Source organism: Dipteris shenzhenensis, chromosome 6, assembly GCF_047967505.1.
Source record: "Dipteris shenzhenensis isolate YYH24624 ecotype China chromosome 6, Dip_SZ_1.0, whole genome shotgun sequence".
Taxonomy (NCBI): Eukaryota; Viridiplantae; Streptophyta; class Polypodiopsida; order Gleicheniales; family Dipteridaceae; genus Dipteris; species Dipteris shenzhenensis.
In genome coordinates this window covers 28,787,699-28,801,221 of record NC_141601.1, presented here as the reverse complement: position 1 = coordinate 28,801,221, position 13,523 = coordinate 28,787,699, and the positions used below count along the sequence as shown (strand labels likewise).

The following is a 13,523-nucleotide window of genomic DNA, read 5'->3' as shown; positions in this document are numbered from 1 at the left end:
AAGAGGTCTACAAAATCATGTTACAATGTTACAAAAAGGTCTACAAAATGGCAAAAGTGCCAAAACACAAAATGACCAAATGTCCTATTCTACTATTGATCCTCCTCCTCCTTGCTCTTCTCATCCTCAGCCTCTCTACATAGGCCTGATCCCTCACCCTCCTCTTCTGTGATCCTCTTTGCTTCTTCTTGAGATCCAGTCTCCAAATCTGGATCTCCGGATGCATCAAAGTTGCCTCCCTAAGAATGAAACAAGTTAGGAAATAAGATAAGAGAGTAGATTGTCAGACAATGATAAGGATATGACATCAATTGGCAAAAGGTGAAAGTGCATCATGTGAGTATACCCTAATCCTCATCATTTTCATTTGAGTACTTCTTCTCCTTAAACCAAGGCTTGGCTCCAATTGTCATATGAAGGCCTACCAATCACAGATTCCTGTGACTATGGCAAAGTATTTTATAGAAGCGCACTGGACACAACGGGGGTCCTTGTGGATACTTTGTATGGTTTAGTTGGGGATGCCTAATGAGCTTCTAATTTGATATGCTAGATGGTCAGTATTGTGGGTGATTCCATGTTAATAACTGATGTCGCTAGTGTTATTGGTGCTATGTTTGATTATTGTACTTCAAGTGCAATTATATTGGCATTAATTGATTCGGTGATTTGTTCAACTGATTGTTACTAAACAATATAATTGGTAGCTTGAGTATAGGTGATGGAACTAACGATAAGAATCAGAATAAGTGCAAGGGTGGGAATTGAGGTATTGCACAATGCATAGAACATGGCTATGGGCCAATTTTTCATTTCATTGATATTGCAAAACCTTGGACAATATATATGGTAGAAGCCATAAACCTTTTTTGGAAAAGCAAGCCCAAAGTGACTTTGTAAAAAGTAAGGGACATAAATCATTTTGGATAAAGTGAGCCCAAAGTAGCCACTGGCTTTATAAAAGTAATCCCTTATTTTGGGAAAAAGGAATGCTTTTTAATGTACTATTCTTGGCTCGTTATACCGTTAGAATATGCAATTATAAATACTCTAGATGGGAACCAAGAGCCACCATCTAGAGGGGGCAGATTGGACCCCATGCAGTGTCGCTCTCTCTTCATTCTCTCTTATTCTTTTCCCTTAAGTTTGTTCATGTTTTCCTTTGTTCTTTGAATCATAACTTTAGGGGCTCATAAATTTATGATATGGTTAATCTTTGATTTTCATGACGCTGTTATCAAAGCAAGGCTACGCGGGAAGAGGAAGAATTGAGCTCCCTCGTGCAAAAATTTGAGTGGTACTATGTTACTTAGAAAGGAAGGAGCAAGGAACATACAAAGGAGTGAGAAACTAAACTAGTGGTTAATTTTAAGGGGATTTGACAAGCATTGCAAAGTTCAAAGTAGAGAGGCACAACAGATGTTACATATCAACAAACTTAAGCAGCCTGCCTACAGTCTACATCAGCTAGATCCAAAGGATGTAATAGTCTACCACATAAAGCTGGACTATTGAAGCTCTTATTATGCTCTCAGACTCATAGGATCTAAGAAAAACCAATGCTGTCTCTTAGCCCAATAGTTTATCTTCTACTAGTAGCCACCACCTAGTAGTTCCCTTTCTATTGTTTGTTGGTCACACTGCTGATTCACGCATCGTTCGCAATCATGATCCGCATAACAAAGGCCTTAATTTCAACTACGATGCTAATAAACTGTCTACACTCTACCCTTTATTCTCTACCCTCATCCTTTATTCTTCTATGCCAAGTAGCCTTAACTTGGTCCTTGGGGTGTTCAAAGTTTTCTGCCTGCACATGCATGATGGACTACTACCAATTCTTTACTCTTTTGTCTTTTGCTAGAATGAATAGTATTCAATTGGATTCATCATGAGTCAGGACCATCGTAGCCTCCACGTTCTATTGCCTCCTCTTGCCCCTCACACAACTTGCTTTTAGAATGTCTATCTAATGATCTTCATGTGGTCCACAATTATGTGGCAGCTTTCAACTCTTAGAGGCATTTCGGATCTCCTATGAGTATTGCGCATCAAAAATAGGTCTTGAACTACTAATAAGCTCTTTGGTCTACAAGCCCTTCAAATCCTACATGGAATGGCCTATTGGAGCAATTCTCTACAGTGTTCAATGCATCATTACTCTATAAAATCCTCCTACAAATGGCCTATTTGCAATAATTCTTTGCACTTTTGCAGGTGAACCTAGCTCTCATGGCCCTCTTGATTGATACATCCTCAGATTGGATGCATCATGATTCACCACCACAGGAGAGATTTGCAAAAAGTCAATGGAGAAGTCAAAAGTATGGTTGATCAGATCAATCATATGTATTTCTTGTAATGTATTAGCTCCCTCTAGGGGAACTATTATCCCAAAGTCTACAAAAGTCTTTTCAAGAGAACATGAAAGGAGATTTTCCAGAGCTACTATGGACCACAAAAAGTGCAAAGTCAAATTTTCCACAACAAAGTAACTCTCAACAAAGGTGAAAATCATAGCTCAACCCGGATTGGAGAAGGAATTTGAAGCCACTAAGCAACCAAGGAACAATTGGAAACCTCGTTGATAACCTTCATGACAAAGGACATATGCAATTTCCTCCCATATGTTCATTGTGTCTTCTTTTGATATATTGGTTTCCTTTATCCCATATTAAGATTTGTATAGGGCTAAGAAAGAATGTTAATAGATAATTGAATTTGATGAAGCATGATACAATATGATAGCCTATACAGGATATGGGATAATTTAGTTTATGAGGCATATGGCATAAGCTCCTTATTCAACCACTTATTTCTATGTGGGCTTTGTTTGGGTGTTTCAGAGCCATGAAAACATATGAGTTTGTGAAAAGCCTATGAATATAGCTTCCTCTTGTGACTTATTAGCCAAATCAAGGAAAGATTCATGCTTAAATTGTAATTAGGCAAACTAGAAAATGACACTTTGATATGTAACACTATGTAAATAGACATAAGCGATGCGGAATGAAATAGAAATAGAAAGAATAAAGGATGAGATGACTATGGACTATGCTAGGATTGCTAAGTTTAGAGGATTCACAAGTGTTCAAGCACTGTTGAATGGAAAATTAGTTTGAGATTTATAAGTTTAGAGAATTCACAAGTGTTCAAGCACTCTTGAATTGAAAATTAGTTTGAGATTATATTTAGTCCCTCTCTGTTAAAGGTTGATACTTTAATAGTATGTTTTATCCATGATGACATCTATACCATATAAGTAATACTTCCTTGAGTTCTTAAAGGAAGGTAAGGAAATATTTCATATAGCTACTAATAGGTGTTAGCAATATTGGCCTATAAAGGGCCTTGGTGTGGTCCTAACCCCCTCATGGTACCTTGGTAATAAAAAATTAAAAAAAGGGGGGCAAGGAGGAGGCCAATGGACGTGTACAAGACTATCCCATAAGCATGGGATTCAACTATGGTACTTGGTATATGATGAAGAAGTTATCCCCTCTCTCATATCCTAGCTAGCTCTTTTGGTCGATGTGAGAGAGGCATGTGTGGCTATGGGGCGCGGATTGGGACCCCGCACCCGGTGCTTCCTTGGGCTGCCATGTGGTAGCCAACATATGGTATTAGAGCAAGGACGGTTGAAGCGATGGCAGTGACTGTTTGGAAAAGCACGTGACAATTCTTGGCCTCTGCACATGTAGGAGGTGATGACCTATGTGTGTTGTCCGTGATCTGAAAACTGGCACAAGAATTAATGGCCTGCGTCAGTGGACTGTGCAGTGTTGATTGGCAGCTTGGGTTCTTAGTGGGTGACCGCACATGATTGGGTGTTCGAGCCCTATGTGGGTGGACAACGTTTGTTGATGACTGGTAGTTCTTGATTTGATTCAATTCGTGGGTTAGGCCCATGGGGGGTTGTTAGCAATATTGGCCTATAAGGGGCCTTGGTGTGGTCCTAACCCCCTCCCTTTGTAGTATGGATTTTTTTAAAAAAAAGGGGGCCAAGGAGGAGGCCCTTGATGCGCAATGGACACGTGTACAAGACTATTTCATAAGCATGGGATTCAACTGTGGTACTTGGTATATAATGAAGAAGTTATCCCCTCTCTCATATCCTAGCCGGCTCTTTTGGTGCATGTGAGAGAGGCATGCATGGCTATGGGGTAGGGATTGGGACCCCCGCACCTGACGCTTCCTTGGACTGTCGTGTGGTAGCCAACAATAGGTTTATAGAATTCTCACAATTTGTTTAAGTGCCAAAATTATTAGTTTAACGATTGAAATATGATAAGCTTTATTGCTTGGTACATATGATATGATGAATTTGTGAATTAGGCTGTATATGACTTAGAGGGAAATAAAGAGATGAAGAAAATAACTTTTGATATTCTCATCATTTACTTGAGTAGATACCAACATGGAGATATGTAATTATTTAAAATGATAAAAGTATTGCTTGATACATATGGTATGCTTGATGAAATTTCTCTATTGAATTGAGCTAAATGGAGAAATATTAAAGAGAAGAAAAAGCATATAATTACATGGTGAAATTTATGCTCAGCAAGAGGGGGACCATACACGGATGTTAGCTACAAATATAACTTTTAGCTTTGAAAATTTCTTTGTGATCTTATGAAAAGCATCAAGATGGTTATACTAGGTAATGTCTTGTGTGTATTATCTAATTGCAGAAGAAAATACATGTGGGGCCATTACTAGCTCCATGACATTAAGTTAATGATAAAAAACAAAGTGTGATTAGACAATGATCTACACATATTCTTTTCCCGACCATAGATTAATATATATCATTTATTGCTATTCACATTATAAGGAAAAGCAAGTGGTGTATTTGTTATTGTTTCTCAATATCATACTAGTATGGAGTGGTAGTGATGTTGAGGAATATGAAAAACATAGTGCTTGGGCCTATACCTCAACTAACATGAGAAATGAATGAATGCAATATAGTAATTTATATTGATATAGGATAAGAACTTTACTATCTCTTGCTTAATGAGAGTTTAAGATCTTTTAAAGACTATACTTTTGGACCATCTCAATGATGATATCTAAACCTGAATGCATCATTGATCACATTTTGAGATGAAAATGTTCATGTCAAATATTTGCTCAAGTTTTAGAACCATCCGAGAGATGATGCTTAGAGGATGCCCGAGCAATTCTTTCTAGGTTTTCTAGGCCTCATCAATTCCTATATCAAACACACAACTAAGGCCAGTTGTAATCCAACCGAGAGAGATGTTACGGAATTGTATTTTTGATATTTCTTGCCATGGATATTACTTTAATTTTGGTCAAGTGTGACTATGTTTTCTTCAAATTGTTGATTGTATTCTCAATTATGCCCAATCTCTATTATATCAATAACTTCCTAGTGAAATTCTTGATTTAACACATTCAGGTTACATAGATAAATAAGTGCACTCATTGATCATAATACGAAAGAAGAGGACTAAAGATCAATCCACAATTACTTGTTCTCACAAATAATCCTTGAATGCTATCAAAAACTCTCTTCTTGAAACTCGATTGATGTAAGAGGAATAGTCATCCATCACATGCACATGTTGTAATCGAATTACCTATGGAAACCTGTCCAAAGAGATGTTGAAGCAATATCAATAATAGATGCATTTCATGAATGCTTTCATTTTTCCTTTTGCCTTTTATTCAAAGCATTAGGCACATCCCAATGGGACTGCTTTCTCATGCTTTCTCACTTTGATAATGTGTCTCAGCATATTCCTGTTGATTTGATTCAAAATGAGGTTTCATTACACTGCTTGCAATATATAAGCTCCTTTAGGATGTACATTCTCTTTCTAAGATTTCACACAGCACACACATTTACTAGTACTTTTCTTCCTATTTTTACTACATAAGCCCAATAGTGTCTTGCACCCCAAATTGAATAGTACTTCTCTTCCTATTTTCATGACATAAGCCCAATAGCTTCTTGCGTCCCAAATTGAAAGTTGGAATCCCTAATGTATGGGATACATTAGGCACGATTTGTAAGTCTCCCCATTTTTTGTACTTGCTTATAAGATCGAGGGTCTAAAAGAATTGCAAGAAATCATTCAAATCCCCAAATTTTGTTCAAAAATCAGTGCCATATAGCTATTAATGTATACAAAGAGCAAGACTCTTTTAATTGATCTAAAATGCATAGATTAACCAATTGCATTAACATGACTTCTTTCTCTACCAATTCATTAGCCAAAAAGAAAAATAGAATCATGCAACATGATTCTAACAAAATAAGAAGATTGATCGGGATTGGATTGATTTCTATAGCGATCAGCTCGAGGGAATCACATCATTAGCGGGAAGAAAGAAATGATAATGGCTTCCCTTCATAGCATTTGGTCCTCTTGATTGGCCATGGAGTTTAACATATTGGACAGGATGTTTAGTGCAACATATTGGAGAGGATGTTTAGTGTAACATATTGGAGATTATGCTTAGAGCATGTAAGAAGGACACTTTGTATAGAAACAAAACTCCTTTGCCTAAGAGATTGAGACTTATGACCACATTAGTCATCAGAATATCATGACTCTTCATGAGCCTATTGGGCTATTGTACAAACTGAACGGTGATGTTTCTATGTTACAACTATACAAAGCATGTCCAATTGGACCCGTCAAATCAATAGTGTTTCATCTACTGTAATTAGCAAAACTAGGAGTTGGAACCTTTTGAATGCTATGTTTCAAGAGCTACACAATGGGAAAAGCGTGGATGGTGTAATGGATAGTACTTGGAAGTGCAAGCAAGAGGAAGCTTGAAATCAATCACATAATAGACCAAAAGCATGATGGCTAGTTGCTATCCATAATAGGGTTTGAAGTTTGAATGTCAATCATTAGCTACACAATGGGACAAGCATGGATGGTGTAATGGATAGTACTTGGAAGTGCAAGCAAGAGGAAGCTTGAAATCAATCACATAATAGACCAAAAGCATGATGGCTGGTTGCTATCCATAATAGGGTTTGAAGTTTGAATGTCAATCATTTGCATGACTCAAAAGCCTTCTTTATCTCTCCAGGTTGTAGAGGATTGAATGTCATCCATCTGAGCTTGACTTTGTGCTCTACAATTTGGAGCATGTATTCCTAGACTTTGGAGGAGGGAGGAGGCTCGAAATAGGCTCAAATTGGTAGAATCCAAAATCTCTAATTTCACAATTGAGGAACACCTATGAAGTTTAAACTCTCCTAGCATGCAATTGATCGAAGGTTGGGCAAGAGAGCTACATTACTCATGCCACCTTAACACAAACAACAAATTAGCATATGTTAGGAATTCTTTCAAGTTGGGGGGACCTTTTGAAGAGTCTAAGGTTCACTGTCCATGGAACCTAGCAAAGAGAGGCTTCATAAACTGGAAATGTAACCATAAACTTCTTTAAGAGGGGCTTAGTGGCCACGGGTAAATCACTACCTTTAAGGGGGGTTGTAGTGTGTTGCGAGTGAATCACGGCCTTTTTTAGTTCTTCTGTGCCCATAATAATTGTTGTGGTTATCGAGAGCAAAATGAAGGGGTGAAACAAAATTGATGTGGTTATCGAGAGCAAAATGAAGGGGTCAAACAGAGGGGCGTGATGGTACGTGGATGTGGAGGCATCGGAGGGGCCAACAACTCTAGACACTTCTGCAATGAGAGAATCCAAGTCGTGAGGAGAGTGATAAGAGTTGTGTGTGCGTGGAACGTCACAAGATTTTAAGTGGCAAAGAGAGGAGCCACACAAGAATGTGGAGAGATTTGGTGTGAAAGGGTGATGACAAGTGGCACAAAATTAGCGGTTGGGGAAGAGGGGACCCGTGGGAAGGGGTGAGGAGCCACGAAAATGGCATAATATTCTGAAAATTGGCAGCATTTCTTGTAAAAGCATCTTGACCTTCACATCTGCCATCGCCATAGCCATAGCCATAGCCATAAGCTCTCTCCTCTGTCTCCTGCTGCATCTCGCCAGACTTCTTCGAGCCCTTTCCTCCGTTTTACCCGCCCTCGCCGTAGTTAAGCCTTGCCCACATTTGCATTTTTTGTTTCACAGTGATTTCCTCGTTGCAATTTCGATTCGCCGTTGCAATTTCGGTTAGCACTGCTTGGATCTGGGGTTCTCAGACGTTTGTCGACTTTTGGGTTGCCCAGTTTTGCGTTCGAGAACGCGAAGGGTACTGTAGGACGCTCTGCCTTCTGAGGCTTTTGTTTGAATTTCTTCTTTGTAGCCTTGGTGAGCGTTGGGCTTTGAATTCGATGTGCATGGTTGATTTGGCGGACGCGAATGTTCATCGATTCGTCTCTGATGGTGGTTCCTTGTGCCGATTTGCGGTTTTGTAGAGTATTCACGAGGTTTGCAGCTAGAAGTGACTCACCTCATGGAAGGTATCCTTGCTCTCGGAGGTCATGTGCAGCTGAGCGGGAAATCCGTAGCTGTGCTACCGTGTATATCGAAGGGAGCAGCTCCTGGTTCCTCTCTTATTTTGGTTCCTTCCAGACTTCGATCCCACGTTGCAGCTCTCAAGGCAAGAAAAGTTGTCGTTTTTGCATGCTGTAAGCCCGAGGCACAGATTCTTAGCTTTACATGTCATGCTGAAACATTTTCTGCTAGGAGATATTTAGGTGAGGATGAGGCCAAGCGGTACATCTTGAACCAAAGCAATCTTAGTCTTGTCATTATGTGGCATTTAACACTCATAAGGACTTTCTCGTATATTCGTTTGTGTACAGCTGGATATGTCCATGGGTCTCGGATTTGGACTTACGACACAGAAAAGAAGAACTGCAAGAGTTTTCCTAGTAAGGGCTAGTACAGATGGCGCAGAAAGCTTCGTCCCTATTGCTCCATTTCAGCCAGAGTCTCCAACTGGACAGTTCTTGACACAACTTCTTAAGAGCCATCCTCACCTTGTTCCTGCAGCCGTGGAACGGGAACTTGAGAGATTGGCAGAGAATCAAGGGGCAGAAGGTAGCCAGGAGCAGCCAAAGTCATCTGGTACAGAATTGGTGCTCTACAGGTGGATTTTTAACTATTCAACTTTGGTTCTTCTCCTCTGTGGTTTACATAACATGCGCTGACAACAATCTGTACGTGCAGGAGAATAGCAGAGTTAAAAGCTCAAGAGAGGCGCAAGGCATTAGAGGAAATTGTCTACACTCTTATAGTCCAGAAGTTTGTGGAAGCTGGGATAGCTATGGTTCCCAATCTTTCCTTGCTTACCTCTACTGACAAACCTTGGCGTGTGCCAATGAAAGAACTGGAGTCTGTGCATTCAATGGAGGTTTTAGAGATGACACGTGATCATTTAACACTAGTATTGGGTGGAAGAGGAGGTACCGAGTATCTTGACCAGAACACATTTGCACAGATAAGCAAACTGCGCGCAGGACAAGTTTATGCAGCGTCTATAATGTATGGGTATTTTTTGAGAAGGGTGTATAACCGCTTTCAGTTAGAGAAAAGCATGAAGCTGCTTCCTGCTGGTTTGGGAGAATCAGCGACTGAAGATGAGACAGCTACTCAGCAAGAAATGGATGCCAATGGAAATCAACAAGATGGCATGAGTGCAGAAGTTGCAGCAGCCATGGCTGTCTTGAGAGGACTTGGAGGAGTTAGTCAATTGCCTAATGCTAATGCTGTGGGTGTTAAGCCGAGCAAACTGCGGTCATACATCATGTCATTTGATATGGAAACCCTACAAAGATGTGCCACTATCAGATCAAAGGAAAGCCTGAGTGTCTTAGAGAAACACACCGAGGCTCTGTTTGGAAGGCCAGAGGTGCACATCTCACCAGATGGGTCTATGAGGGTAAATAAAGATGAGTTCTTACAATTGAGCTTTTCAGGATTGAAAAGCTTGGTTTTGGAAGCTGTTGCCTTTGGCAGTTTCCTATGGGATGTTGAAACATATGTGGACTCTTATTACAGTTTTGTGACAAATTAAATCAGCAACATGAGAACTTTTTGGTACACCACCATCTCTTGAAGACATGTTCTTCTGCTCCCAAACTTGATGTATCCAGGATTTTATCAGGCTACTGCTGCTTTCTTGGTGCGGATGGGTCTCAAGGGGGGTGATGATGGTGGTAACAATGCTCACAAGTGAGCTAAACTGGAAGTCACATTCTGCTATTTGGTCTGAAGTATTAAGAAAAAAACCTTGACCCCACTATATAATTGGAGTGTAGTCACTTCTTTGACACCACTATATAATTGGAGTATATTCAGTTCTTGACAGGATGGTTGGCTGACTGGAGATCTTCTCTGTCCCAAAATTTTCCCTCACTGTATCTTTCTCTTGCCTAGAATGTATATATGCATGGAAATACTTGGTGTTCTTGTGATCGTCAATTGTTCTGAAAAAATGCTTGAGATATAAGAATTGCATGTAACATACTCTAAGCATAAGTAGTATGCGATATCAAATGCGTTTTCTCTCTGTATAAGGAGGGAAAAGAACTGTCAGAATTGAGGTGGTAGAGAAAAGCGAAAAATTATGTAGAGGTAAATGAATTATGGAGCAGAAGCATTTTGAAGTTGTCAGATAATGTAGGATGTTGTTATGCACCTAACCTGTAGGATGTTGTTATGCACCTAACCTGAATGGTTTCCAAGGTGCATGATAGGAGAATGTATTCAAGCTGGTATACAAAAGAAATGTAGACACTAGGATGTTGGAAGATGGCTTGTTACGAGCTGAGAATATCACCAGATTTCAAGGTGGGGGGAATTTTGACAAGTGTTAAAATGGAAATGTGTAGTCTGGGAACAGTCTTAGCTGGCAATGTGTGAGGTTGCAAGAGCACAGGCACTTTGCTAAAAGTCAAGGTTTGTTTTCCAGTTGTCAATGTGTTTGGAATTGACTAAATTGCTGTCCTACAGGAAGTTCGTCTGTGCTGTACGTGCATATTCATATTGTGTAGCTATGTCAAGTGTTTTAAGTTAGTGAAAATAAAAAACAGCCAGCTTTCTGAAATGCAATTTTCCTATGCCTGTAGTTACATTTAACGGAGTTCAAGGCGCCCTTTGTGTAGGGTTGACAAAGGTACGGCAGATGTTATTTTTCAAGCCTCAGTTGTGGTAACTTTCCATGGTTGTGTAAGTTGTTGCCACCTTCTGCACATTGTGATAGGACAGAACATATAGGAGTCACTTATCATAGTACATATAGATGCTGAGTTACTCCGTACATCTCACTTGAGTTGTGCTACGATAAGGACAGTAAAGGTGAGAGTTATGGAATTCGTGCCTTATGTCATTGGTAGCTATGGCTTCTCTCGAGACGGATCTACTGATCTTGGGACGTCTGTGTTTTCCCCAAATGGCAGTGTTCAACGCTTGACATTAGCCTCGTGTATCTTGGCGTATCAATGGGAACGCTTCTTTCCCAACGATCACATAGAGGCTCCACTTACAATGGATTGATTCTTGACCCATCTACACGTATGACACGACCAACATTTAGGATCTTAGTTTTGACTTGCCTTGTTGAGCAAACCAAGCTGCATGATGTGATTAAAGAAGATACGCTTTTGCCTATTGTTTCTGGGTTCCTCCCAAGTCAGAGTTATCTCTTGGACATTTACGACATCCCACCAATTTTGGATCTTGATCTTACTCCACTTCTTACATGGAAAATTACTCAGGGCGAGAGGGGGGTATGAAAGGGTCCCAAAACGATTTCTGCACTACGAAGGAGCATCACGGGTGTTTTTCCTACTAGCATTGCTCTGTAGTCTTAACTCACGATTCCAATCTACGTTCATTTCAATGCACGACGTTCTCCCCCATTTCCCTAAATGAGTCCAAGATTGCCACATGTCTACCCCTTAGATGCCTCTTTTTTACTTCTCCTTAAAACTATTGGCCCCTAGGAACAATTCGCCTAGGCCTTTGGCTTTAGACTCACCTAATCATGCAAATCACTCTCACTAATGACCTTGACATTCAGCCCCTCTAGCCATATACATGAAGCGTATTATATATTATTGGCAATTATTGGTTCTCTAAAGGGAAAAATGTCGATCGAACCTTCCAAGATTATGTTTCCTCATCTTGGGCATAACATTCCTTCCCTCTTTAGGCAGCGGCATCCTCAATGATGAAATATGGAAATGCTCTCTACATCTGGTACACGGATTTCAAAGCCGCCTCAGGTAGAGGTAAAACCATGCCATGCAACCAACACCATGGGTATCTTTCGATTGCATAGTCGCATTGTTCCTCAGTCTAGGATTCTTGTTGGTTTGCACCTGCACCTTACAATCTTGTGGTAATTCCAATCTATAAGCTACCTCGCTTATTCTTTTTAGAATTGATCACGCCCACAATATTGGGCTGATAATGTAGCACACACTCCTGATAACTTGGCACACTCTCCTACAGTCAAAGACTTGGAGCGTGGAGGAACTCCGAGAAAACTTATAACTCCTTTTTTATTTGCGAAAAATATTATATATATATATAAGTATATAGAATATATGTAGAATATTTCCCTTAAACTCCTTCCTTAAATTGTCTGAAATATTTTCATTTGCATACATTTTAGCTCTATCCATAGCTTGGCAGATTTTGCTCTCGCAAGTCCCTCGCAAGTGCTAGCATGTCCTGCATTTGAACAACATAGATCGTGGCACTTTCGGAGGGTATTGAACCATAATTGGATTTGCTAATCAATTGAGTTTTAACTCAAATGGACTCTTTCCTATTTTTTATAATTGTAGGCAAACTCCACCAATGGCAACCACTTGTTCCATGTATGTTGCCTCAATGATACAGATGCTCTCAACATATTTTCTAAGTCTAGTTGACTCTCTCTGTCTGATCATCCGTTTCAAACTCATTCCTAACTCAACCCCTAGTGCCTCAAACATTGCAGTCCAAAAATGACCAATTACACTGAGAGAGAATTCATCTTGCCGGCCTTCCCTCTTGAAGAACCACCCCTACCACAATGCCACTTGCATCAGTTTCTACGCAAAATGGTTTTTGTGGTTCAATAGTTTTTAACATCAGACCTAAGACCCCATTGCCTTCTTTACAATGTTAAAACTTTCCTGGCAATTTTCTCCCCATACAAAAAGTACTTTATCCAAGATCAGCTTAGCCAAAGGCAATACTATCTCAAAATATCCCTTAGTATGCCTTTGATAAAACTAGACAAATCCTAAGAATGATTGCAAGGTGGTTGCATTCTAAGGAATTGGCCACAATAAAATATCACAACAACCTTCTCTGGATCCATTTCCACCCCATCAAGAGTAATAATAAACCATAGATACTCAAGTTTAACCATGCACAACATGATTTTCTTTCTATTCACACATAAACTAGCTTTCCTCAAAGTATTGAACACCTTCCTTAAGAGTTCACGATGGTAAAAAATACTTTAGCTGTAAACAAGAATATTGTTAATAAAGTATACAACGAACTCCCAATATACATGGGTAGTAAATCATCCATAAGACTGACAAACATCATCAGAGCAT

At 39.7% G+C, this 13,523-nt stretch overlaps 1 protein-coding gene across 2 annotated transcripts; it reads left to right on the top strand.

The window, feature by feature from the left end:
* Positions 1-7,926: 7,926 nt before the first annotated feature.
* Positions 7,927-10,254, top strand: LOC147901017 (UV-B-induced protein At3g17800, chloroplastic-like). Of its 2 annotated transcripts, none has more exons than XM_087376008.1 (4): positions 7,927-8,209; positions 8,376-8,560; positions 8,766-9,052; positions 9,133-10,254. In XM_087376008.1, exons 2-4 carry the CDS (start codon positions 8,414-8,416, stop codon positions 9,977-9,979), a joined length of 1,281 nt encoding a protein of 426 aa, XP_087232134.1. In that variant the 5' UTR covers positions 7,927-8,209; positions 8,376-8,413; the 3' UTR covers positions 9,980-10,254. The 2 variants fall into 2 exon arrangements, with proteins under 2 accessions (XP_087232134.1, XP_087232135.1); XM_087376009.1 differs by having other exon boundaries at positions 7,927-8,268.
* Positions 10,255-13,523: the final 3,269 nt, after the last annotated feature.